The following is a 27,156-nucleotide window of genomic DNA, read 5'->3' on the forward strand; positions in this document are numbered from 1 at the left end:
GCTTCGCCCTATATTTGTGTCCAGTCAGGTACAGCAGGCAGGAACGGGCTGCCCCCAACCACCAGCTGCCTATTTGTACCTAGCCGGACACAACAATATAGGGAAGCCCTTTTTTTCTTAATTATTCCATGAATTTCATGAATTTAAAAAAAAAAAACGTGGGGCTTCGCCCTATTTTTGTGTCCAGCCAGGTACAACTAGGCAGCTGGGGGCTGGAATCCGCAGCGCAGGGAGACCCAAGCTTTCTGGGCCCCACCCGCTGCAAATTGCAGTCCGCAGCCGCCCCGGAAAATGGCGCGTTCATAGAAGCGCCATCTTCTGGCGCTGTACCCAACTCATCCAGGGCCCTGGTGCGGTGGCTCACTGGGTAATAAAGGGGTTAAGGCCAGCTTGGCATTATCAGCTGGCCCTAAGCCCGAAATTCATGGGGTCACGCCAATATTAGACATGACCACCATGAATTTCTAGTAAAGTATTTAAAAAAAACACAAACACCCAGAAAAAAGTCCTTTAATTGAAATAAACACACAATTCTTTATTGTTCTAAATTAAACCATACTTACCATCACGCCCATTCCAGCTGAAGCCAACGATCTCCTGCAATAAAAGAAAAATAATAAACCAACCTCATCCTTACCTTTCCATGGCTCCCACGAGGGCTCCAGCTCTGCTACATCGAGATGACAGGCTGGACCGCAGCAGAACGCTGCCATCCAGCATGTCATCCCGCAGACACTGAGAAGCGCAGGCATACTTCCACTCCTCAGTGTCTGGCTGTGACGGCATCCAGATGAGCCGACAATGAACTCGGCTCACCTCATGTACGTCACTGACAGCGTGGGAGAATTCTCCTGCACTCAGCGCTTCAGCGTGAGAATTTTCCCACGCTGTCAGTGACGTGCATGAGGTGAGGTCATGTCCAATGAACTCGGCGCACCTCATGCACGTCACTGACAGCGTGGGAAAATTCTCACGCTGAAGCGCTGAGTGCAGGAGAATTTTCCCACGCTGTCAGTGACGTGCATGAGGTGAGCTGAGTTCATTGGACATGACCTCCGCTCATCTGGATGCCGTCACAGCGAGACACTGAGGAGCGGAAGCATGCCTGCGCTTCTCAGTGTCTGCGGGATGACAGGCTGGATGGCAGCGTTCTGCTGCGGTCCAGCCTGTCATCTCGATGTAGCAGAGCTGAAGCTGTCCTGGGAACCATGGAAAGGTAAGGATGAGGTTGCTTTATTATTTTACTTTTATTGCAGGAGATCGTTGGCTTCAGCTGGAATGGGCGTGACTGTAAGTATGGTTTAATTTAGAACAATAAAGAATTGTGTCTTTATTTCAATTAAAGGACTTTTTTCTGGGTGTTTGTGTTTTTTTTAAATACTTTACTAGAAATTCATGGTGGTCATGTCTAATATTGGCGTGACCCCATGAATTTCGGGCTTAGGGCCAGCTGATAATGCCAAGCTGGCCTTAACCCCTTTATTACCCAGTGAGCCACCGCACCAGGGCCCTGGATGAGTTGGGTACAGCGCCAGAAGATGGCGCTTCTATGAACGCGCCATTTTCCGGGGCGGCTGCGGACTGCAATTTGCAGCGGGTGGGGCCCAGAAAGCTTGGGCCTCCCTGCGCTGCGGATTCCAGCCCCCAGCTGCCTTGTTGTACCTGGCTGGACACAAAAATAGGGCGAAGCCCCACGTATTTTTTTTTTTTATTATTTCATGAAATTCATGGAATAATTAAGAAAAAAAGGGCTTCCCTATATTGTTGTGTCCGGCTAGGTACAAATAGGCAGCTGGTGGTTGGGGGCAGCCCGTTCCTGCCTGCTGTACCTGACTGGACACAAATATAGGGCGAAGCCCCACATAATTTTTTTTAATTATTTCATGAATTTCCTGAAATAATTAAAAAAAAATTGACGTGGGGCTTTGCACTATATTTGGGTCCAGCCAGGAACAGCAGGCAGGAACGGGCTGCCCCCAACCACCAGCTGCCTATTTGTACCTGGTTGGACACAACAATATAGGCAAGCCCTTTTTTTCTTAATTATTCCATGAATTTCATGAAATAATTAAAAAAAAAAAAACGTGGAGCTTCTCCCTATTTTTGTGTCCAGCCAGGTACAACTAGGCAGCTGGGGGATGGAATCTGCAGCGCAGGGAGGCCCAAGCTTTCTGCCCCCCGCTGAAAATTGCAGTCCGCAGCCGCCCCGGAAAATGGCGCGTTCATAGAAGCTGGATGCTGTACCTGGCTGGCATAGAAAAATATGGCGAAGCCCACGTCAAAAGTTTTGGGAAAAATTAATTAAAAAATAAATAATAATTTAGGGACTGCATCTTTATTAACTCCTCAAATGTCATTTAGTGTTAAAATAATGGATTTATTTAAAAAAAAAATGGCGTGGGATCCCCCATAATTTTAGTCTCTAGCGGAGGTTAAGCAGACGGCTGGGGCAGATGTTTGAAGCCTGGGAAGGGGGTAAAACCCACGGAGCTTCCCAGGCTACTAATATCAGCCCCAGCTGAATACCTAGCCTTTACTAGCTATTAAAATGGGGGACCCCCCCCAAAAAAATGACGTGGGGTCCCCCCTATTTTAATAGCTAGCAAAGGCTAGGCAGACAGCTGGGGGCTGATATTAATAGCCCAGGAAGGGTGCCATGAATATTGGCCCCCTCCCAGGCTAGAAACACCAGTCGTCAGCCGCCCCAGAAATGGCGCATCCATAGGATGCGCCAACTCTGGCACTTAGCCTCGCTCTTCCACGCTGCCCTGGTGCGGTGGCAGGGGGTAATAGTGGTGGGGTTCATGTCAGCGCCAGCTGCCATGAAGCCCAGGTTAGTAATGATGGGCGTCTATAAGACACCCCCATTACTAACCTACAAAGTGTTAAAAAGAAAAAACACACACTACACCCAGAAAAAAATAATTTATTTGAAATAAAACACACAATTTTATTTAATTCTTAGTTTACTAAAAATAATAGTTACCTGTCCACGTTCCTGCGCTGATCTCCCATGCACAGCTGTCACATCTGGAGATGGTGACAGCTGTGCATGGCTGCTGTAAGCTCACGCTGCCGGGAACACGTCCGCTCCCGGCAGCGGGAGCCACTGACTGAGGTCACCGGAGTGCATTCAGTCAGCGCAGCTCCGGAGACCTCCTTTACGGCACTGCTGTACCGTGGGAATTTCTCACTATACAGCAGGGCCGTAAAGCAGCTAACCGGAGCAGCGCTGCCTGAACTCCGGTGAACCCGCTTATGCTGTCATTCTAGCGGCGGCAGCGGTTCAGAGCGGTCACATTCTATGTGGCTGCTCTGAACTGGAGATCTTCGTGGGACACTCGTGGACTACTACGGAGGGGTAAGGATAAGGTTGTGGTTTATTATTTTATATTTTATTACAGGAGATCGATGGCTTCGGGGAATTAGGTGTCTTGGTGAGTATAGGTGTAGTTTTTTATTTTTTACTTTATTTTAGGTGGCGATCGGCGGGGACAGGTAATGTATGAACTAATTTCTTTTAGGTAACCACTGGCCACCAATGACATGTATTTAACATTTATTGGGGACACAGTAGGGCAATTTAAATAGCAGGATCAGTCTGATGGGAACTACTGCTCCCATCGAGCTGATCCTGCTGGCACGAGTGGACGGGGGACAGCCATAGGCCGCTGGGAGTAGTGGTGTCACATCGGCCTATGTCTGCCTGCACGCACACACACCGCACACACCCGCACACATCGCACAGACACCGCGCACACCCGCACAAACATCGCGCACACACACCCCGCACACACACCCCGCACACACACTAATCATGACGGGTCTGGGAGGTGAGGCTGACCTGTGCGGCCGTGGGAAAGTTCATGTGAGTTCATGCAGTCAAGCATGAACTCACATGAACCCTCTGAGGGCAACGCGGCGACTTCAAATGAACAGCTGATCGGCATCACCTGATACCTCAGCTGTTCATTTGAAATAACCGGCGGGAAAGCGCAGCACAGAACGGGAAAGCCGGCGGTGAAGTCTTTTCACTGCCGGCTTCCCCGCCCGGGTCCTTCACTCCCCGCTCCTTGGAGCTGCGCTCCCCGCCCGGTCCTAACTTACGATCGGGATGGGAGGTGGCGAGGGGAGCGGAGGATCGGGGTGGGAGGCTGCGGGGAAGCAGTATGGGGCTGTGTGATTGTTTAAAAGCCGGCGGCTTTATACCGCCCGCCGGCTTTTAAACAATCAGGAGAATTCTCCCCCGCTGGGATGGCATTCTGATGACAGGCTGGATCGCGCTGCATCCAACTTGTCATCCTTCACAGACACTACAGAGCGCAGGCATTATGGGAACTTCCGATTCCGGTATCCGATATTGTAAAAGTATCGGAATTAAGTATCGGAATTCCGATACCGCGAATATAGGCCGATACCCGATATTACAGTATCGGAATGCTCAACACTACTTGTGACCTCTCAAAGGGGAACTTGATGTCTAGGATGGTTATTATTTCCAAACCATTACAAAATGTCACGTGTCTCTTGCTGCGGGATAACTTGTATGTAATGTGTTGTATGTTAGGTCTATGAACAGTACAAGTCCTTCAGTATAGGGTTACCTGAGAAGCGTACCCAGCATGAAGCAGGACTTGTATTATGTTTTGTCAGGGATGATTAATGTCTGAGTGCTTTATGCTGCGTTCTGCAGTCATCTCTCTGCCATCCTCCATACACCCATCGCCGTCCTGTTCTCACACTTCTTTATTTGGCTTTTTTCTTGTGGTCGTAATATGGAGCATGTTGTATCCATAAAGCGGTCAGATTTGCCGGACCTCATGCTGTTCTGCCGAATCAGACCTAGATCATTATTGGGGGCTGGGGCACCTCCAATTCAAGACGGTAGACAAATCGTGTCTTGTGAGACTGCACGCTCCAGCACCCACAATACTGGAGCATCGGTTAGGTTTACACATATCCACCTGTTGTGTTTTCTTTTGGGACACAGCAGTTTGTAGAATTGTCATCATTAATGTTTTCTTTTTTTTATCTTTCCATTATTACTGAAATTCAGAAAGATGTGGAGTACAGACTGCCAATCACCTTTAAGAACTTCACCATCAGCATCAATATGTAAGTGACACGGGGTGCTATTGTCTTAGTTGAGAGATTACGTTGCATTTGTTGGGGTTATTAAATGTGAACCTAATGGGAATTAAAGGGATTGTCCTCTACTTTGATATTGATAACATCAGCATTGGGTATCAATATCAAATCGATGGGGTTCTGACAGCCCCCCAGAGAGGGAGCCGCATGCTCCTATTCACTTGTGAAGATGGCCCCCACTGATTCCATATTAATGACCTATCCAATGGGTAAGTGATCAATATCAAGGTAGTGGGCAACCCCTTAAAGAAAGCAGACCATATTAGGTACTTCTAGAATATCTTTGTCCCATGCTGTTGATAGACCCCACCGCGTGTAATCGGTACCCTACAATGACTTGTCATCCATAGTCATGTCTTGTAGCACTGGAGCCATTAAATGATGTTGCTTGGCGGCTCATGACGTCACTATAGATGATGTGTATTAATGCAAGTTGTTTAATTGCTACTAATAAGAAATCACTTTAAATCAATATGGAGGCTTATAGGGTCCTCTCAGCTTCCTTTTACATATGGAAGTAGTGGTAGAACAGTATCGTCGATTGTCCCTCCCCAGAAAAATTATCCTTTTTTTTTTTTTGCAGAGCTCCGATGTGCCAGTCAAAAGGAAATGGAGTGTCTGCAGATTGGTGTGGGAGTGCAGAGGGGCGTGTCCGTGCACTTGAAAGGAGCTGTCTAAGTGCAGGGATACGCCCCAGTGCACTTCCAGCCGGATTTGCAGATGTTTTCCACACTAGATTTGTCATGATGGACTCATCAGATCTCTTATAACACCATTACGATCATATGTCAAGGTGCTGACGTCCCTTTATGCCTTACGCTACGTGCCACCTAAATGGATTTTCCATTGAGATGAGATGAGGGTGTTGGGTATTTTCCCCGGACCTGTCACGTTTCTGTAGGCTGCAGTCATGTATCCCGCGTCTTGCTCTAATACTTTGTTTTTATTGCAGTTTACTTCCGCCACAATTTCCTCAAGACAAACCTCTCATCACAGTCTTTCCACCGATAAGACATCACCTGGTGGACAAGCAAGGCCCCAATGTCACCTGTCCTTTACTACATAATGTAAGGAGACTTGGGAGATTTTGAGCACTGGACTTAGGAATGTTGTAATTTAACCTTTCAATGACTGAGGTGTTTTTTTGTTTTTTATAAAGTGGATCTGTGTGGTCTCCTGACACATCTGTTTTAGTAATCTTATAAACCCTATAAAATCACAAATCTGCAGAATTTGTGTTTCAGACCACTGTGCAGTGCCTTTGAAGGCTATGTTCACACATTGCGTTTTTTTCAGCGTTTTTTTAATGCAAATTTTCAGCTGTGTTTTACAGTACAAGCAAAGTCTATGAGGTTTCAGAAATCTCACGCTCACACCCTGGTTTTTGTATGATCAGTATTTTGTGATTTGCATTGTTTTTTGCTGAATAGAGCACGTCACTTCTTTCAGTGTATTTCACCCATTGAAAGTAATGTGTAGTGAAAAAACGCCTAGTGTGAACATAGCCTTACATCTAATTGACAATGGGGTGTTACCTTACTCCTTGTCCATGTCTAATCAGTTTGGACAGTAGGCATAATCACTACGACCAGGGGCCTGGCAGTGGCCAGTTGCCAATGTATCCACACATTTCCAGAAGATTGACACAACGCAGAGGACCTGGGAAGAAGAGATGCCACGGTATTGTTAGTTCATAGGGAATACACCTCTTTATTTTGGTAGATGAGGTCTTTGTCAAACACATCTTCAGCAAAGGAGAATGAAATGAAAGGATTAATGTATGTGTTAATGACCCGGTTCTGCGTGTGCTCTACGTAAAATGTGGCTGCAGATGGCTGTGCTGCATCGACACGTGAGGTTTGGGAGCCCCCTTACATCTAATGGGTGGGGGTCTTACATTGAGGTCCCCACTTCAGACATTTCTGATATTTCCAGTGAATTTTCCAAGGAAGTTTCAGATGAAAATACCATAAGAAAATGTGGTCAACCTTGTTTTAGTTTTTTTTTTTAATATATAAGATTTTTAGTTATAGTCTTTGTTATGTTCACATAGAAGAGCGGTGGGTTTTTTCTTTTTTAGTAACAAAGTATATCCAGTGGCGAAAATAAGTATTGGATACACTGACGATTTTGCAAGTTTTCCCACCTACAAAGAATGGAGAGGGCTGTAATTTTTATCGTAGGTACACTTCACCTGTGAGAGACAGAATCTAAAAATAAAAAACAGAAAATAACATTTTATAATTTTTACATACTTATTTCATGCAATTATGCAAATTAATTATTTGATACAATAGAAAAACAGATCTTAATATTTGGTACGGAAACCTTTGTTTGCAATTACAGAGGTCAGACGTTTCCTGTAGTTCTTGACCAAGTTTGCAGACACTGCAGCAGGAATTTTGGACCACTCCTCCATACAGATCTTCTCCAGATCTTTCAAGTTTCGGGACTGTTGCTGGGTGCAGTTGTCCTGTCCCCTTTGCAGAAAAGCACCCCCAAAGTATAAGGTTTCCCCCAGCATGCTTCTCAGTTGGGACGGTGTTCTTGGGGTTGTACTCATCCTTCTTCTTTCTCCAAACACGGCAAGTGGAGTTGATACCAAAAAGTCCTATTTTGGTCTCATCTGACCACATGACCCTCTCCCATGCCTCCTCTGGATCACCCAGATGGTCATTGGCGAACTTCAAACGGGCCTGGACATGTGCTGGCGTGAGCAGGGGACCTTGCGTGCCCTGCAGGAGTTTAATCCATGACGGCATAGTGTGTTACTAATGGTAATGTTTGAGACTGTAGTCTCGGCTCTCTTCAGGTCATTGACCAGGTCCTCCTGTGTAGTTCTGGGCTGATTCCTGACCTTTCTCAGAATCATCCTTATCCCACGGGTCGAGATCTTGCATGGAGCCCCAGACCGAGGAAGATTGACAGTCATCTTGTGTTTCTTCCGTTTTCTAATAATTGTGCCAACAGTTGTTGCCTTCTCACCAAGCTGCTTGCATATTGTCCTGTAGCCAATCCCAGCCTGGAGCTGGTCTACAATTTTGTCCCTGGTGTCCTTAGATAGCTCTTTGGTCTTAACCATGGTGGATAGGTTGGAGTGTGATTGATTGAGTGTGTGGACAGGTGTCTTTTATACAGGTAACGAGTTCAAACAGGTACAATAAATACAGGTGAGGAGTGCAGAGTAGGAGGGCTTCTGAAAGAAAAACTAACAGGTCTGTGAGAGGCAGATTTCTTGCTGGTTGGTAGGTGATCAAATACTTATTTCATGCAATGAAATGCGATTTCATTATTTAAAAATCATACAATGTGATTTTTTGGGGGATTTTATTTTTAGATTCTGTCTCTCACAGGTGAAGTGTACCTATGATAAAAATGACAGACCTCTCCATTCTTTGTAGGTGGGAAAACTTGCAAAATCGGCAGTGTATCAAATACTTATTTTCCCTACTGCGTGCGTGTATGTATATATATATGTGTGTGTGTGTGTGTGTGTACAGTACAGACCAAAAGTTTGGACACACCTTCTCATTTAAAGACTTTTTATGTATTTTCATGACTATGAAAATTGTACATTCACACTGAAGGCATCAAAACTATGAATTAACACATGTGGAATTATATACTTAACAAAAAAGTGTGAAACAACTGAAAATATGTCTTATATTCTAGGTTCTTCAAAGTAGCCACCTTTTGCTTTGATGACTGCTTTGCACACTCTTGGCATTCTCTTGATGCGCTTCAAGTGGTAGTCACCGGAAATGGTCTTCCAACAATCTTGAAGGAGTTCCCGGAGATACGTAGCACTTGTTGGCCCTTTTGCCTTCACTCGGCAGTCCAGCTCACCCCAAACCATCTCGATTGGGTTCAGGTCTGGTGACTGTGGAGGCCAGATCATCTGGCGTAGCACCCCATCACTCGCCTTCTTGGTCAAATAGCCCTTACACAGCCTGGAGGTGTGTTTGGGGTCATTGTCCTTTTGAAAAATAAATGATGGTCCAACTAAACGCAAACCGGATGGAATAGCATGCCGCTGCAAGATGCTGTGGTAGCCATGCTGTTTTAGTATGCCTTCAATTTTGAATAAATCTCCAACAGTGTCACCAGCAAAGCACCCCCACACCATCACTCCTCCTCCTCCATGCTTCACTGTGTGAACCAGGCATGTAGAGTCCATCCGTTCACCTTTTCTGCGTCGCACAAAGACGCGGTGGTTGGAACCAAAGATCTCAAATTTGGACTCATCAGACCAAAGCACAGATTTCCACTGGTCTAATGTCCATTCCTTGTGTTCTTTAGCCCAAACAAGTCTCTTCTGCTTGTTGCCTGTCCTTAGCAGTGGTTTCCTAGCAGCTATTTTACCATGAAGGCCTGCTGCACAAAGTCTCCTCTTAACAGTTGTTGAAGAGATGTTTCTGCTGCTAGAACTCTGTGTGGCATTGACCTGGTCTCTAATCTGAGCTGCTGTTAACCTGCGATTTCTGAGGCTGGTGACTCGGATAAACTTATCCTCAGAAGCAGAGGTGACTCTTGGTCTTCCTTTCCTGGGGCGGTCCTCATGTGAGCCAGTTTCTTTGTAGCGCTTGATGGTTTTTGCAACTGCACTTGGGGACTTTCAAAGTTTTCCCAATTTTTTGCACTGACTGACCTTCATTTCTTAAAGTAATGATGGCCACTCATTTTTCTTTACTAAGCTGCTTTTTTCTTGCCATAATACAAATTCTAACAGTCTATTCAGTAGGACTATCAGCTGTGTATCCACCAGACTTCTGCACAACAGAACTGATGGTCCCAACCCCATTTATGAGGCAAGAAATCCCACTTATTAAACCTGACAGGGCACACCTGTGAAGTGAAAACCATTTCCGGTGACTACCTCTTGAAGCTCATCAAGAGAATGCCAAGAGTGTGCAAAGCAGTCATCAAAGCAAAAGGTGGCTACTTTGAAGAACCTAGAATATAAGACATATTTTCAGTTGTTTCACACTTTTTTGTTAAGCATATAATTCAACATGTGTTAATTCATAGTTTTGATGCCTTCAGTGTGAATGTACAATTTTCATAGTCATTAAAATACAGAAAAATATTTAAATGAGGTGTGTAAAAAAAACATGGTTGAGGGGTATATTAAAACATTACCTTTATTACTGTTTTACTAAAATGTGGTAAAGAAGTAAATTAAAACTACACTAGTTTGTCTGTGCCCTTACTATAATAATCAAGAAATAAAGAATTGTGCGGTGTTAGGGAAGTGCTAGAACAACTAGACAGGGGATTAGGTTATAACACACAAACCTTTTATTGTTTAATACGCTCTCTAACGCCACGACGAGTTTCGATAGCAGAAGCTATCTTCCTCAGGTAGATCAGATAGTATCTAGCTGAGGAAGATAGCTTCTGCTATCGAAACGCGTCGTGGCGTTAGAGAGCGTATTAAACAATAAAAGGTTGGTGTGTTATAACCTAATCCCCTGTCTAGTTGTTCTAGCGCTTCCCTAACACCGCACAATTCTTTCTTTCTTGATTGCTAATCTCCCCTGTGGAGAGCGGTGGAAGCTGCTCTGTTTACAACTAGCCTACTGCAGGACCTGCCGTGATGTCATTGTGGAACGCCCACTTTGGTCACATGGTCCTGGTCATGTGACCGCTGAAGCAGACAGAAACTCCTTACAGCAGTCTCTGCTAAGCTGCGGTCATCTTACAGACTCCCACCTGGAAGCTTTTTCCCTTGTTGTGCGGGGCCCCTTTGCACAACAGGACCAGGTGAGTGGTCATAACATCCTCCCCCTTCATTCCCCCCAAACGTCAGGCTCTTCCCCATTGGCACTCCAACTGCTTTTGTTTTCCTTACTATAATAATAAGTCTCTTGAAACTGTATAGTATTAGAATACATCTGATATCATGAGCTCATTATATTCATTATAGTCTTACTCTATGCCTGTAGTTCATAGATTGGTTGGTCAGATTATTTAGGACATACACAGGATTCCATAGTGCTAACTAAAATATATGCATATCCTCCCCAACAAGTTTCGCCATGTCTGGCTTCCTCAGGGGGCTAGGGCTATTAGTGGCTGAACAGAGCCTGCACCGCCCAGAGCTTCTTTTTCTGATGTCTCCTCCAGCGCCGCCTACATATTGAATAAGACGCTTCCTGGTGACAGAAACAGACGTCGCACAAGGAGATCCCAGAGGAGATGAGACACACCATTTTCAGAAGCCCTAATGTTACAAAATGGCCTAAAACCAGAGCAGTATAAATCACCATGAAGTGACTCCATTTTGGAAATTATAATCCTCAGTGAATTAATCTATCGGAGTAATGACTATTTTGACTCCACAGGCACTTTCCTGAAATTAGCACGCAGTGGATGTTCTAGAGTGAAAATTGCACATTTGTCGTTTTATAACCCAACACATTGTGCCCAGATTGTGCTCCAGGAGACACACAAACCGTAAATTAAGTGGGTTCTTCTCATTATAGTAATGCCGAATACATAGATGCTAAATGTGGTTTGGGCACACTGCAAGGCTCTGAAATGAGGGGGAGATTCGACTTTGGGAGAGCGGATATTGCTGGATTTGTTTATAGAAGCCATGTTTCTTTTCAAAAGCCTTTGAGCCACTAATAATGTGGAAACCTCTGTTTTTCCATTGACAGATGGTGGACCTGAGTGGGGACTTGTTTTTTTGTGAGATGAGTAGAAGTTTTTATTGGTATTATTTTCGCCTACATAACATTGGTGGCTTTTTATTCCATATTTGGGAGGCAGAATGAACAAACAATTAAACACCACATTCTACTGGTTCATGCTATGAGGTTGTCTATTAGACTGTGAACTGTCATTGTCGAGGTGAGGAGTAAATTTTTTTTGCAAAACTTGCCATTTTTTCAGACAGTTTAAGTAGAGATGTTCAAAAATATAAAATTCAACAATTTTTTATTAAAAAATAATAATTGTTTTTATTCTTGGCAGATGTCTGTACCAGGAGATCAGAGGGACAGCTGACATCTTCAATTTTCAAATCAGATAATTTTGATATCCAACAGAATACAATTGAAATTAATGCCATTTCTCCAGATTTACCATCATCCCTTCACAGCAAAGATCTGTCATCTGATCCTTTGAAACAGGTTCTATCTTCTGATTCATTACAGACTACTCAGGAAAATGAAAGTCACAAAATAAGCATTAAAAAACGAACTGCTCCTAAAGCAAATAAGTCATTTTCAGGTTCAGAATATAGAAATAGTTTTTCCCTTAAAAAGTGTTTTCATAAACATAAAAAAATTCACACAGCGAAGAATAGATTTTCTTGTTCCACATGTTGGAGATGTTTTAATCAGAAATCAGATCTTGTTAGGCACCAGAGAACTCACACAGGGGAGAAGCCTTTTTCATGTTCAGAATGTGAAAAATGTTTTAACCAGAAATCAGATCTTTTTAGGCACCAGAGAACCCACACAGGAGAGAAGCCATTTTCATGTTCCGAATGTGGGAACTGCTTTACAGAGAAATCAAATCTTATTACACATCAGAGAACTCACACAGGGGAGAAGCCATTTTCATGTTCAGAATGTGAAAAATGTTTTAAGCAGAAATCGGATCTTGTTAGGCACCAGAGAACTCAAACAGGGGAGAAGCCATTTTCATGTTCAGAATGTGGGAAATGTTTTTCAAAGAAATCAAATCTCACCAAACATCAGAGAACTCACACAGGGAAGAAGCCTTTTCCATGTTCAGAATGTGGAAAATGTTTTAACCAGAAATCAGATTTTGTTAAGCACCAAAGAACTCACACAGGGGAAAAGCCTTTATCATGTTCAGATTGTGGAAAATGTTTTGTACAGAAATCACAACTTAATACACATCAGAGAACCCACACAGGGGAAAAGCTTTTTTCATGTTCAGTATGTGGAAAATGTTTTAACCAGTAAGGGCATCTTGATAGCCACCGGAGAAACCACGCAGGTAAGAATGCTGCAGCCACATCCAGTCTCTGTACAGACTAGAAAGGCCCTAGCTGCACAACTAAAAACGCCACCACGGACCTAACTCCCTAATAGGCCGTTGATGAGTTTCTCGTGCCTCCTGAGGAACCAGAGGGGAGGTCGCAACACTGTGAACAAGGGGAAAGGAAAGTATGAAGAAATATATGAAAACCCTGAGTGAGAAACTAAAACATATTCATATAGGGCAAAGAAGGCAAGCTAAGGAGAACCTAAAATAAAAGGAACAAGTATAATCTCCCAGAAACCTAACATTGTTAGAATGAAAAGGTACTGGGAGGGAAAGCAAACTGACCGGGAGGATAGTTTCACTTTTGTTGTGAAACTTACAAAATTCATCCTCACCAACTGTAAATGTAAAACCTGTCCATTTATAATGACCACGGACAAGATAAAGATTCTCAACTCACATCAGGACCACAAGATCCCAGGTACTTTCAGATGCATCACATCTAATGTAGTGTACTTAATTATATGTACCAAATGTACAACTGGGGGTCTGTAAGTAGGGGAGACAGGGCAAAAACTTAGAACACGGATGAATTCTCATTGCCATACAATTAAAGAATAGACCTACTTGTTACAAAATATTTTTGTATCCCTGATCACGGCATCATGGACATGAAACTAATTGTATTAAAAGGTAACTTCAAATCTCAGAGAGACAGAGTTATGACAACCTTTGACACTCGGTGCAGGAATGAATGTGTCACTTGGATTTGTCTTTTTACTTCAGCTAAGGAATGTGCTCCTCAGACCATTTAAGGGCATCACAATCATGAACCAAACCTCAGACACAGGACAATAAAACTTTCGCACTCTTTATCTTTGAACTGTTCCAATATTTACGGCCACAACTGCTTCTCCCTCTCCCATACTGATAGTTCTGCTTCACGTCACTTGTCTTATCTATTGCATTTTTCCTGTGCCCTGTTGTGTATAAATATGAGACTTCAGATTTCGTGTTGATAAAGAGACCTAAGTAGTCTCGAAAGCTTGCAATTTGCAATCTTTTCAGTTAGCCATTAAAAGGTATCAACCACTGAGGACTCCCAAATTTTAATATTTTTCTCCAAACAGCAATTTTAAGATCTTTCCACATGTGTTCAATGGGATATAGCTCCTGACTCCTTGCTGGCCAGAACGCTCCAGCACTTTGTTTCCACCCATTTCTAGGTTCTTCTTGAAGTATGTCATTGTCATGCTGGAAGACACATGACCTAGGACACAAACCCAGCTTTCTGACACTAGGCACTACATTGTGACCCCAAATCCTTTGCTAATCTTCAGATTTTATGATGCCTTGCACACAGTCAGGGTGCCAAGTGCCAGAGGCAGAAAAACAACCCCAAAACATCTTTGAACCTCCACCCTATTTGACTGTATGAATTGTAAATGTATTGATTATATTGCGCACCATGGACAAAGGAACATCCGGATCTCTGAAGATGGACTTGTAATCTTGAAATTGTTGATATTTTTCAACAATTTTGGTTCTCAAGTCCTCAGACAGTTCTTTTCTTCTTCTGTTTTCTCCATGCTTAGTGTGGCACATGCATGTACACAATGCAAAGATTGAATCAACTTCTCCCTTTTTTATCTGGTTTTAGGTGTGATTTTCACATTGCCCACACCTGTTACTTGCCACAATTGCGTTTGAACAAGCTTCACGTGCTTGAAAAAAAGTTGTTTACCCACAATTTTGGCAAGGTGCCAACAATTTTTTCAGGCCCATTTTATGTGGTTTTGTGTGAAATTATGTTCAATTTGCCTTTTTTTCTCTGTTTTCTTGTGTTGTTCCAATACACGCAAAGAAAATAAACGTGTATAACAAAACGTGTAATTGCAATAATTTTCTGGGAGAATTACTTCATTTTCTGGAACAATTTCAAGGGAGCCAACACTTTTGAACATGACTTGTTTTTGTTTCCTTTTTAATTTGTTGCGGCATATCATCCTCTACGTGTTCAGCTATATTAGGAGGCTTGTAGCAAAGTCCAATTAGCAGCTTTCCATTATTGCCATTTCCATGTACATTACCCCAACTGATTTTACATCAGGAATGTAAAACTCAAAACACGCAGAGGGCCAAATTGAAAAACTTGAACAAAGTCGTGGGCCAACCAGTGTACAGTATAACGGACCCCACATAGTCCTCCATACAGTTTAGTGGGCCCCGTATAGCTTTCCATACAGTATAATGGGCCCTACATAGCTTTCCATACAGTATAATGGGCTACACAAAGTCCTCTATGCAGAATAATAACCCCACATAGGTGTGGTGGTTCTGGTATCGCAGGCCAAATATAATCACCCAAAGTCTGGCATGTGTGCTCTACATTGTCGAAGCTTCCCCCTATGTTGTCATTGAGCTAAAAGGTCTTAAGTTGGATTTAACAAAATTACCCACCCCTCTACCTTCTTTTCTTTCCTATCCTTTTGAATGTAGTGTAACCCTCTCTGTTTGTCACCCAAGCTTTCATCCAGCCAGGTTTCCGTAATGGCCACTACATCGTAATCTGTGGCTGACATAAGAGTCTCTAATTCATTCATTTTGTTTTCAAGACTTCTTGCTTTTGTCTGCAGACATTTAATACTATTAGCACATTTATTACTCCTACTCACCTTCTTTCTTTCCTTTAATGTTCCAGCCCCCCTAAATCCTCATTGACCCCTACTGTCACTCTGTCTACTCTACCCCCTTATTTGCACAGCTACCCTCCCTCCCCCACATCCTAGTTTGAAAGCTCCTCCATCCATCTAACCAGTTTTTCCCCAGCACAGCTGCACCCTCCCCATTAGAACTGCAGCCTGTCTCTATCGTAGAGCCTGTAGCTGACAGAAAAGACAGCCTAGTTCTCCATGAACCCAAACCCTTTCTTCCTGCTACTTAATTATCTCCTTAAGCTCCCTCTAGGAATTATCTTAAGGACCATTATCTTTTTACTTAATGAGATAATGCAGACAGCACCTGACCCACCTGGAACCAAGAACTCGCCCTACCTCATACTCCCGATACCCTTCCAAATCCACCTCAATTATGTCTTGAGGTCCCCTCAATTTTTTTTTAAAAGAGAAGAATGGAAAGAATTATTGATTTTCCAGGCAAAAGGAAGTTGCAACTTAAATATCACAGGATTTAAAATTTAAATTTTATAAGAACTTACAAATTTAAGTGCAAACTTTCTAGATGTGATCTTTAAGCGCAGAGTTTTTGAGGACAACCACACAAAATCCCCCCACCCTAAGGACAGGAGCCTTCCTACGTCTGCGATTAGCACCTCTTTTGGCCTGGTCACCAGTTACCAAAAGATACCTTTCGACCTCCCTCCACACCTTAATTAATTGGGAACAAAATCTCTCCTCCTCTGGCATAGAGGACTGTAATCCTGAAAAATTCCCAAACACTGGATGAAAACTACCGCAACTAAAAAAGCCAAGGTCTAAGTACCCTTTGAGGAATGTTTATTTAGCGCACACTTTGTAAGGGGCAGAATTTCCACCCAGTCTTCCTGATTAGAGGAGACAATACATCCCTAATACTGCTCTATTCCCTGGTTCATTCTTTCCGTTTGTCCATTAGTCTCGGGTTGAAAGACTGAGAGAAAAGACAGCTTGATACCCAAGCAGCTTTTGAAGAGGGACCAAAAGAACCATTTTGCTAAAACTGTTCACCACCAACAACACTACAGTATTACTACCAGTGTTCAGCAAATCGGTGACAAAGTACATGGACGTGGGTCCAGGGCTGCGACGGAACATCGTTAGGAAAGAGATAACCCGCTGACCTTGATGAGAGGCTTTAGCCCTGGCACAGACTTTGTATTTACAGACATACTCTTCAATATCCTTAAGAGCATTCTGAAACCAAAAGGACCTAGAAAGAGATCTCCAAGTGGCAGACGAACCCACGTAGCTAAAACGGAATCATGTACTTCATTAAGAAGATCTACGCGTAAAGAGGGAGGTATATAAAGTTTGTTTATAGGTAAACCTTCCTTCACACTGTCCTCAGCATCCTGAATATGGTGCCTGAGATCTTCACCACCTCACTAAGAATCTTGACTGGAATTTCATGTTAGCATTCTTAGATCTGGGGAGATAAGTAACAGCAAAATCTAAGCGGGCAAAAAATACAGGGCCCACCAAGCCTGTCAGGTGTTTAGGCACTTAAGCACCATCAATATACAACAGGTTCTTATGATCGGTCAAGGCAGTCACCTTAGGTGCTGGATCTCAAATTTACATTTCTCCAGTTTGGCAAATAAATGGTTGTCATGTGGAACCTGGAGAAACTGCCTGACATGCTCACAATGCTCCTCCAGAGTATGTGAATTAATTAAAGTCATCTGGGTAAATCACCACAAATCTACCCACCAGTGAGCAAAAAATGTATGAAATTTTGAAAGACGGCAGGAGCATTGGTTAACCCAAATTACATCACTAAATTTTCAAAATTACACTGAGGAGTATTGAACAGGGCTGTGGAGTAAGAGTCTGATTCCATTTTGATGGAGTCGGTATAAAATGTACCGACTCCAACTCCTAAAATATATAATAAATTGGGTACAGTAGTTCAATGCAGTTTGTGGGGAATATTTTATTCAGAAGAATTTGGGAAAGTTATGAAATGTCCTGTAAATATCTGTCCTACCCCTGATCTAAGAGTCTAGACTTTTAGCTGAGATGAATCTGTGCTACAGTAAATTAAACATGAGCCATGTATGAGGGAGTCGGAGTTGGTGTCATGGAAATTGAGGAGTCTGAGTCAGAGGTTAAGCTTATCGACTCCACAGCCCTGGTATTGAATGCGGTCTTCCATTCGTCACCCTGAAGTATGAGTATAAGGTTATATGCCCCTCTCAAGTCACATTTGGAAAACCATGCAGCTCCAGATAATTGGTTAAACTGGTCCGGTATAAGGGGTAAAGTATAGGGATTGTGAACCGTTATTTTATTGATCGCTCTAAAATCCAAGCACAAATGGAACCCTCCAACCTTTTTTAACAAGAAAACCCCCCAAGGCGACTGGAGAGGTGGATGGCTATATATGAGGCTACGACCCCACTATCAGTATTTGGTGAGTATTTTTTCTCAGGAGTGGGAACCAAAACCAGGAGTGAGTCAAAAATTCAGAAGTGGTGCACTTGTTTCTAATATACCTTTTCTCTGATTGTTCCTCACCTGTTTTTGGCTCCCACTCCTGAGTTAAAATACTAGTAGTCGAGAATTCATATAATCCATCAAACTCAATCTGACAGGTGCCCCGTCCCCAACAAAGTGTATCAAACTGTCTAACCCCTCCCCTTTTTGCAGAGCTTGACCCCTCCCCTTTGACACTATGAAATTGATAGTGTTATTAGTGTAGCAATTAAAATGGATAGGGTCATTATCAAATCATTTAATTTTGATTAAATTAATTGATTTGATAATGTTACTATCAATTTCCGGGGTTTATTATTATTTTTGGGTCTGTGCTGCACAATGAAATTGATAGTGACACTATTAAAATAGATTCAATAGTGTTACTATCAATTAAATGTCCGGGGGCTATTATTATTATTATTATTATTGTTATTATTATTATGTTGTTTTGAATTAGGTTGAATTTGATTGTGGCATATTATGTATGTCACTATCAAATTCACTATTATTATTACACTGTGTGCAGAATTATTAGGCAAATGCGTATTTTGATCACATGATACTTTTTATACATGTCCTACTCCAAGCTGCATAGGCTTGAGAGCCAACTACCAATTAAGTAAATCTAGTTATGTGCATCTCTGTAATGAGGAGGGGTGTTGACTAATGACATCAACACCCTATATAAGTTGTGCTTAATTATTAGGCAACTTCCTTTCCTTTGGCAAAATGGGTCAGAAGAGAGATTTGATGGGCTCTGAAAAGTCCAATATTATGAGATGTTATGCAGAGGGATGCAGCAGTCTTGAAATTTCCAAACTTTTGAAGCGTGATCACCGAACAATCAAGCGTTTCATGGCAAATAGCCAACAGGGTCACAAGAAGCGTGTTAGCCAAAAAAGGCGCAAAATAACTGCCCATGAATTGAGGAAAATCAAGCGTGAAGCTGCCAAGATGCCATTTGCCACCAGTTTTGCCATATTTCAGAGCTTCAACGTTACTGGAGTATCAAAATGCACAAGGTGTGCGATACTCAGGGACATGGCCAAGGTAAGGAAGGCTGAAAAACGACCACATTTGAGCAAGAAACATAAGATAAAGCGTCAAGAATGGGCCAAGAAATATCTTGATTTTTCAAAGGTTTTATGGACTGATGAAATGAGAGTGACTTTTCATGGGCCAGATGGATGGGCCAGATCAGTAAAGGGCAGAGAGCTCCACTCCGACTCAGATGCCAGCAAGGTGGAGGTGGGGTACTGGTATGGGCTGGTATCATCAAAGATGAACTTGTGGGACCTTTTCGGGTTGAGGATGGAGTGAAGCTCAACTCCCAGACCTACTGCCAGTTTCTGGAAGACAACTTCTTCAAGCAGTGGTACAGGAAGAAGTCGGTATCGTTCAAGAAAAACATGATTTTCATGCAGGACAATGCTCCATCACATGCATCCAACTACTCCACAACATGGCTGGCCAGTAAAGGTCTAAGAGGAGAAAAAATAATGACATGGCCCCCTTGTTCATCTGATCTGAACCCCATAGAGAACCTGTGGTCCATCATAAAATGTGAGATCTACAGGGAGGGAAAACAGTACACCTCTGGGAACAGTGTCTGGGAGGCTGTGGTGGCTGCTGCACGCAATGTTGATTGAAAACAGATCAAGCAACTGACAGAATCTATGGATGGAGGCTTTTGAGTCTCATCATAAAGAAAGGTGGCTATATTGATCACTAGTTATTTTGTTTTTGTTTTTGCATGTCAGAAATATTTATTTCTAAATTTTGTGCACTGATATTGGTTTACCTGGTGAAAATAAACAAGTGAGATGGGATTATATTTGGTTTTTATTAAGTTGCCTAATAATTCTGCACAGTAATAGCTACCTGCACAAACAGATATCCTCCTAAGATAGCCAAATCTAAAAAAAAACACTCCAACTTCCAAAAATATTAAGCTTGGATATTTATGAGTCTTTTGGGTTGATTGAGAACATAGTTGTTGATCAATAATAAAAATAATCCTCTAAAATACAACTTGCCTAATAATTCTGCACAGTGTATGTTGTTGTACTGCACAGTGAATATGAAAGGCACTTTATAAGTTTTAATGATTTTATTAAAAAATAGAATGTATCAGACACATCACATTTCTGCCAAATTGCAGAGTGATGTAAAGCATTACAATAACATAACGTGTTGAATTTGAAAAAATATGTTTTACAAGTGTTCAGAATAATATAAAAAGTATTTCATAATATGTAGTAGCACAGGCATTTTACAAGCGCGTCTCAGACCGCTGACCTCTACACATTGAGGATGTCGCAGGGCCAGCATCATTTTCAGCATGGTCAGAGACTGTTTTTAGAGCGATTACCAGCTAGGTGCCCTGGCTACCAGATAAAATGACCACTAACCCAGCAACGCCTCGTCCTGACCAGATAGTGTCCAGTGTTATCATCTGATAGCGTGATGCAGCAGTGTGGTCAGCTCAAAGCAATTCCACATCACATTGTCAGCTAAACACCGCCATACTAGGGTAACACAGAAAAAGTGTATTTTTACTCACTAGAAAATAAACCTAATTTATGTCTTCAATCAAAGAATTCATTATCGCATTAGCAACTATAACGATAATTTTAGCTGTTATCACAAAGGGCCAAACAACGCTGCTTATAAAGGTAGCTTGTTCTATAGGTTCAATGTGCAGGACATAGATTATTCTTCAGAAACGGGGTCACTATTTGCCCAATTTGATTTAAATTTGTATTGAAGAAGCTCAATATCTTCTTATAGGTCAGCCCCCGGGCAAAATGATTCAGAAAAAATACACAGAAATGTCCGCACACACTACTAAATGTATCTTGCAACTGCCGGTTTTGATAGGCATATGTCGCACAGTTCCTATTCAAGAATGTCGCAAAATCACGGGGAAATAAAATATTATTTGGCTCGAATCCGTAACTATCGAAGAATATGGTCTTTTTATCATTGCAAAGCACTATCAATATTCAGTGCCCACCGGGACGACCTAAGGGATCCGTGTTGATAATGAAGGCGGCGGGTCTATTGTTCACTCTCTCAGACAGCAGCAAGTCATACGGCAGCACACCCCCAAATATGCGCTCTGTATAGCGGTCGGCCTTCAGCAGGACTGTGAGTTCTAGAGTATCCATTATCAGTTAAAATCGTACAAGACCTCTCTTTGATGATTTAATTCCAAGATGGCCGTACTGATCAAATCTGCAATCATGCTAACCGTGTGGGGTGTCGGTAGGGCAAAACATACCTCAGCACGCAGGTTACCTGTTTTAATCAAGGAGAAATGACCTCCCAGTTCTTGATCGGGTGATAAATCAAATGCAAACAAGGTGAACCCATCCATAAATTCTTCACGGTCTATTGACAGTCCGCTATTAGACTTGTATTTGCCAGATATGTGCGCAAGTGCCATATACTCCCTGACTGCTAAATCGACATTAAATTAAGGCTCGAAAGGGCCTTGCATGGATCTGTTGTCCGTCCAGGTATAGCGCGGCGTGGTTCACATTATAATGTTGGAACAGCAATGGATTTTTATTAATTGTGCCGCTAAATGCTTCATTATCGACAAAACCTAATATAACGGTTTTAGGTAGTGGCCCGAGGAAGATATTTTCGTGGTTTCTTACGCTCGTACCAACTGGAATACTGTAAACTTTTAAACAAGCCCGATCAAGTGGATATTAGGTGGTGGCCGCTAGTAGTGCCTGGCTGTGGCCTATATGGACAGCCGGTGAGACTTGCACCCTCTTTACATAGAGAGCGGCCTGTAAGATTTGCACCTTGAACAAGTCGGCTTCTGCGGACATGAGACACAAAGCATCCTTACTTCTCGATAACTTCACCTTAAGGTCAAGCTCGTCCAATATAAGCTTTGGTTTGTTAGAAAAATTAACACTTCCTTTCTCTAGGTAAGGACACGGTGAAGATAGAAGAAAAGCAATCTTGATTTGTGTGGATAAAACAAAAGCTTATTTAATGTTCATTCACAAGTGATTACAAAAACGGAAAAAATAGTCCAGAACACACAAAAAGAAGTATCAGGTTAAAAAGAGAAAGGAAGCAATTATAAGTTCTTACGTATCCAGTCTTAGAAGCATGAGATGATCCGTGGTGGAGATTCTCAAGGTATGAGATATCTCCACTCCATACAACTGTCTCTGCTTAAATACCATCTTGCCCCATAGATATACATTGAAGATTATTTTTACAGTTTCATAACCCAATATGGCGACTTGCTAATATATTCGTAGCGTCTCCATATTAAGGCAAACCTAGTAATGGAATATGTATTTTTACTACGTGCACAATTACTTCATGTTGGCATATGTCTAATGACTAGTGTTGAGCGATACCTTCCGATATCAGGAAATATCGTATCGGATTGGATCGGGCCGATACCCAAAAAGTATCGGATATCGCCGATTCCGATACCGGAAACCAATGCAAGTCAATGGGACACAAATATCGGAATGAAAATAAACCCTTTCTTTCCTTGTAGGTTAATTCTACATGAAGTAAAACAACTAAGAATAATGTAGAATGACATGAAAAGCCGGCAATTCATCAGCGGCATACACCGGTACCCGACAATTTACAACAGAAAGAATAGAGCTTCACACATAGATTAGATAGATAGAAACATGTCAGTCACATATATATGAAGTACAGTGACAGTGTTGATTACTGTACTTGTCATTTAGTGTTAAAATAAAGGATTTATTTAAAAAAAAATTGGCGTGGGGTTCCCCTTAATTTTAGGCTCTAGCGGAGGTTAAGCAGACAGCTGGGGCAAATGTTTGAAGCCTGGGAAGGGGGTAATACCCACGGAGCTTCCCAGGCTACTAATATCAGCCCCCAGCTGAATACCTAGCCTTTACTAGCTATTAAAATGGGGGAACCCCCCAAAAAAAATAACGTGGGGTCCCCCCTAATTTAATAGCTAGCACAGGCTAGGCAGACAGCTGGGGGCTGATATTAATAGCCCAGGAAGGGTGCCATGAATATTGGCCCCCTCCCAGGCTAGAAACACCAGCCGTCAGCCGCCCCAGAAATGGCGCATCCATAGGATGCGCCAATTCTGGCACTTAGCCTCGCTCTTCCACGCTGCCCTGGTGCGGTGGCAGGGGGTAATAGGGTTGGGGTTGATGTCAGCTTATAATGCCAGCTGACATCAAGCCCAGGTTACTAACCCCATAGTCAAAGTTAAAAGAAAACACAAACACCCAGAATAAAGTCCTTTAATTGAAATAAAGACACAATTCTTTATTGTTCTAAATTAAACCATACTTACCATCACGCCCATTCCAGCTGAAGCCAACGATCTCCTGCAATAAAAGTAAAATAATAAAGCAACCTCATCCTTACCTTTCCATGGTTCCCAGGACAGCTTCAGCTCTGCTACATCGAGATGACAGGCTGGACTGCAGCAGAAAGCTGCCATCCAGCCTGTCATCCCGCAGACACTGAGAAGCGCAGGCATGCTTGCGCTCCTCAGTGTCTCTCTGTGACGTCATCCAGATGAGCCGAGTTCATGTCCAATGAACTCAGCTCACCTCATGCACGTCACTGACAGCGTGGGAAAATTCTCACGCTGAAGTGCTGAGTGCAGGAGAATTTTCCCACGCTGTCAGTGACGTACATGAGGTGAGCTGAGTTCATTGGACATGACCTCGGCTCATCTGGATGCCGTCACAGTCAGACACTGAGGAGTGGAAGTATGCCTGCGCTTCTCAGTGTCTGCGGGATGACAGGATGGATGGCAGCGTTCTGCTGCGGTCCAGCCTGTCATCTCGATGTAGCAGAGCTGAAGCTGTCCTGGGAACCATGGAAAGGTAAGGATGAGGTTGCTTTATTATTTTACTTTTATTGCAGGAGATCGTTGGCTTCAGCTGGAATGGGCGTGATGGTAAATATGGTTTAATTTAGAACAATAAAGAATTGTGTCTTTATTTCAATTAAAGGACTTTTTTCTGGGTGTTTGTGTTTTTTTTAAATACTTTACTAGAAATTCATGGTGGTCATGTCTAATATTGGCGTGACCCCATGAATTTCGGGCTTAGGGCCAGCTGATAATGCCAAGCTGGCCTTAACCCCTTTATTACCCAGTGAGCCACCGCACCAGGGCCCTGGATGAGTTGGGTACAGCGCCAGAAGATGGCGCTTCTATGAACGCGCCATTTTCCGGGGCGGCTGCGGACTGCAATTTGCAGCGGGTGGGGCCCAGAAAGCTTGGGTCTCCCTGCGCTGCGGATTCCAGCCCCCAGCTGCCTTGTTGTACCTGGCTGGACACAAAAATAGGGCGAAGCCCCACGTATTTTTTTTTTTAATTATTTCATGAAATTCATGGAATAATTAAGAAAAAAAGGGCTTCCCTATATTGTTGTGTCCGGCTAGGTACAAATAGGCAGCTGGTGGTTGGGGGCAGCCCGTTCCTGCCTGCTGTACCTGACTGGACACAAATATAGGGCGAAGCCCCACATAATTTTTTTTTAATTATTTCATGAATTTCCTGAAATAATTAAAAAAAAATTGACGTGGGGCTTTGCACTATATTTGGGTCCAGCCAGGTACAGCAGGCAGGAACGGGCTGCCCCCAACCACCAGCTGCCTATTTGTACCTGGTTGGACACAACAATATAGGGAAGCCCTTTTTTTCTTAATTATTCCATGAATTTCATGAAATAATTAAAAAAAAAAAAAACGTGGAGCTTCTCCCTATTTTTGTGTCCAGCCAGGTACAACTAGGCAGCTGGGGGATGGAATCTGCAGCGCAGGGAGGCCCAAGCTTTCTGCCCCCCGCTGAAAATTGCAGTCCGCAGCCGCCCCGGAAAATGGCGCGTTCATAGAAGCTGGATGCTGTACCTGGCTGGCATACAAAAATATGGCGAAGCCCACGTCAAAAGTTTTGGGAAAAATTAATTAAAAAATAAATAATAATTTAGGGACTGCATCTTTATTAACTCCTCAAATGTCATTTAGTGTTAAAATAATGGATTTATTTAAAAAAAAAATGGCGTGGGATCCCCCATAATTTTAGTCTCTAGCGGAGGTTAAGCAGACGGCTGGGGCAGATGTTTGAAGCCTGGGAAGGGGGTAAAACCCACGGAGCTTCCCAGGCTACTAATATCAGCCCCCAGCTGAATACCTAGCCTTTACTAGCTATTAAAATGGGGGACCCCCCCAAAAAAAATGACGTGGGGTCCCCCCTATTTTAATAGCTAGCAAAGGCTAGGCAGACAGCTGGGGGCTGATATTAATAGCCCAGGAAGGGTGCCATGAATATTGGCCCCCTCCCAGGCTAGAAACACCAGTCGTCAGCCGCCCCAGAAATGGCGCATCCATAGGATGCGCCAACTCTGGCACTTAGCCTCGCTCTTCCACGCTGCCCTGGTGCGGTGGCAGGGGGTAATAGTGGTGGGGTTCATGTCAGTGCCAGCTGCCATGAAGCCCAGGTTAGTAATGATGGGCGTCTATAAGACACCCCCATTACTAACCTACAAAGTGTTAAAAAGAAAAAACACACTACACCCAGAAAAAAATAATTTATTTGAAATAAAACACACAATTTTATTTAATTCTTAGTTTACTAAAAATAATAGTTACCTGTCCACGTTCCTGCGCTGATCTCCCATGCACAGCTGTCACATCTGGAGATGGTGACAGCTGTGCATGGCTGCTGTAAGCTCACGCTGCCGGGAACACGTCCGCTCCCGGCAGCGGGAGCCACTGACTGAGGTCACCGGAGTGAATTCAGGCAGCGCAGCTCCGGAGACCTCCTTTACGGCACTGCTGTACCGTGGGAATTTCTCACGATACAGCAGGGCCGATAGAGCTAACCGGAGCAGCGCTGCCTGAACTCCGGTGAACCCTTACGGCCCCGTCATTCTAGCGGCGGCAGCGGTTCAGAGCGGTCACATTCTATGTGGCTGCTCTGAACTGGAGATCTTCGTGGGACACTCGTGGACTGCTACGGAGGGGTAAGGATAAGGTTGTGGTTTATTATTTTATATTTTATTACAGGAGATCGATGGCTTCGGGGAATTAGGTGTCTAGGTGAGTATAGGTGTAATTTTTTATTTTTTACTTTATTTTAGGTGGCGATCGGCGGGGACAGGTAATGTATAAACTAATTTATTGTAGGTAACCACTGGCCACCAATGACATGTATCTAACATTTATTGGGGACACAGTAGGGCAATTTAAATAGCAGGATCAGTCTGATGGGTACTACTGCTCCCATCGAGCTGATCCTGCTGGCAGGAGTGGACGGGGGACAGACATAGGCCGATGGGAGTAGTAGTGTCACATCGGCCTATGTCTGCCTGCACGCACACACCCGCACAGACACCGCACACACCCCCACACATCGCACAGACACCGCGCACACCCGCACAAACATCGCGCACACACCCCGCACACACACCCCGCACACACACTAATCATGACGGGCTGATGGTCTGGGAGGTGAGGCTGACCTGTGCGGCCGTGGGAAAGTTCATGTGAGTTCATGCAGTCAAGCATGAACTCACATGAACCCTCTGAGGGCAACGCGGCGACTTCAAATGAACAGCTGATCGGCATCACCTGATACCTCAGCTGTTCATTTGAAATAACCGGCGGGAAAGCGCAGCACAGAACGGGAAAGCCGGCAGTGAAGTCTTTTCACTGCCGGCTTCCCCGCCCGGGTCCTTCACTCCCCGCTCCTTGGAGCTGCGCTCCCCGCCCGGTCCTAACTTACGATCGGGATGGGAGGTGGCGAGGGGAGCGGAGGATCGGGGTGGGAGGCTGCGGGGAAGCAGTATGGGGCTGTGTG

The 27,156-nt window shown here is 43.5% G+C and overlaps 2 protein-coding genes across 4 annotated transcripts in view; both read right to left on the reverse strand.

Moving 5' to 3' along the window:
* Positions 1–22,516, reverse strand: part of LOC141182707 (uncharacterized) — a 73,259-nt gene extending 50,743 nt beyond the window's left edge. The window contains exons 1-2 of the mRNA XM_073660850.1: positions 22,422–22,516; positions 16,949–17,076 (exon numbers count right to left, since the gene is read on the reverse strand). Coding sequence (XP_073516951.1) covers positions 16,949–17,076; positions 22,422–22,516 — 223 coding nt within the window. The remainder of the gene's footprint in view (positions 1–16,948; positions 17,077–22,421) is intronic.
* LOC141182619 (uncharacterized) overlaps positions 1–27,156 on the reverse strand; it is a 213,623-nt gene that overhangs the window by 156,478 nt on the left and 29,989 nt on the right. The gene's annotated exons all lie outside the window — the stretch shown is intronic.

This window comes from Phyllobates terribilis, unplaced genomic scaffold (genome assembly GCF_046119375.1).
Source record: "Phyllobates terribilis strain yellow unplaced genomic scaffold, ASM4611937v1 Scaffold_35__1_contigs__length_13245226, whole genome shotgun sequence".
NCBI classification, from domain to species: domain Eukaryota; kingdom Metazoa; phylum Chordata; class Amphibia; order Anura; family Dendrobatidae; genus Phyllobates; species Phyllobates terribilis.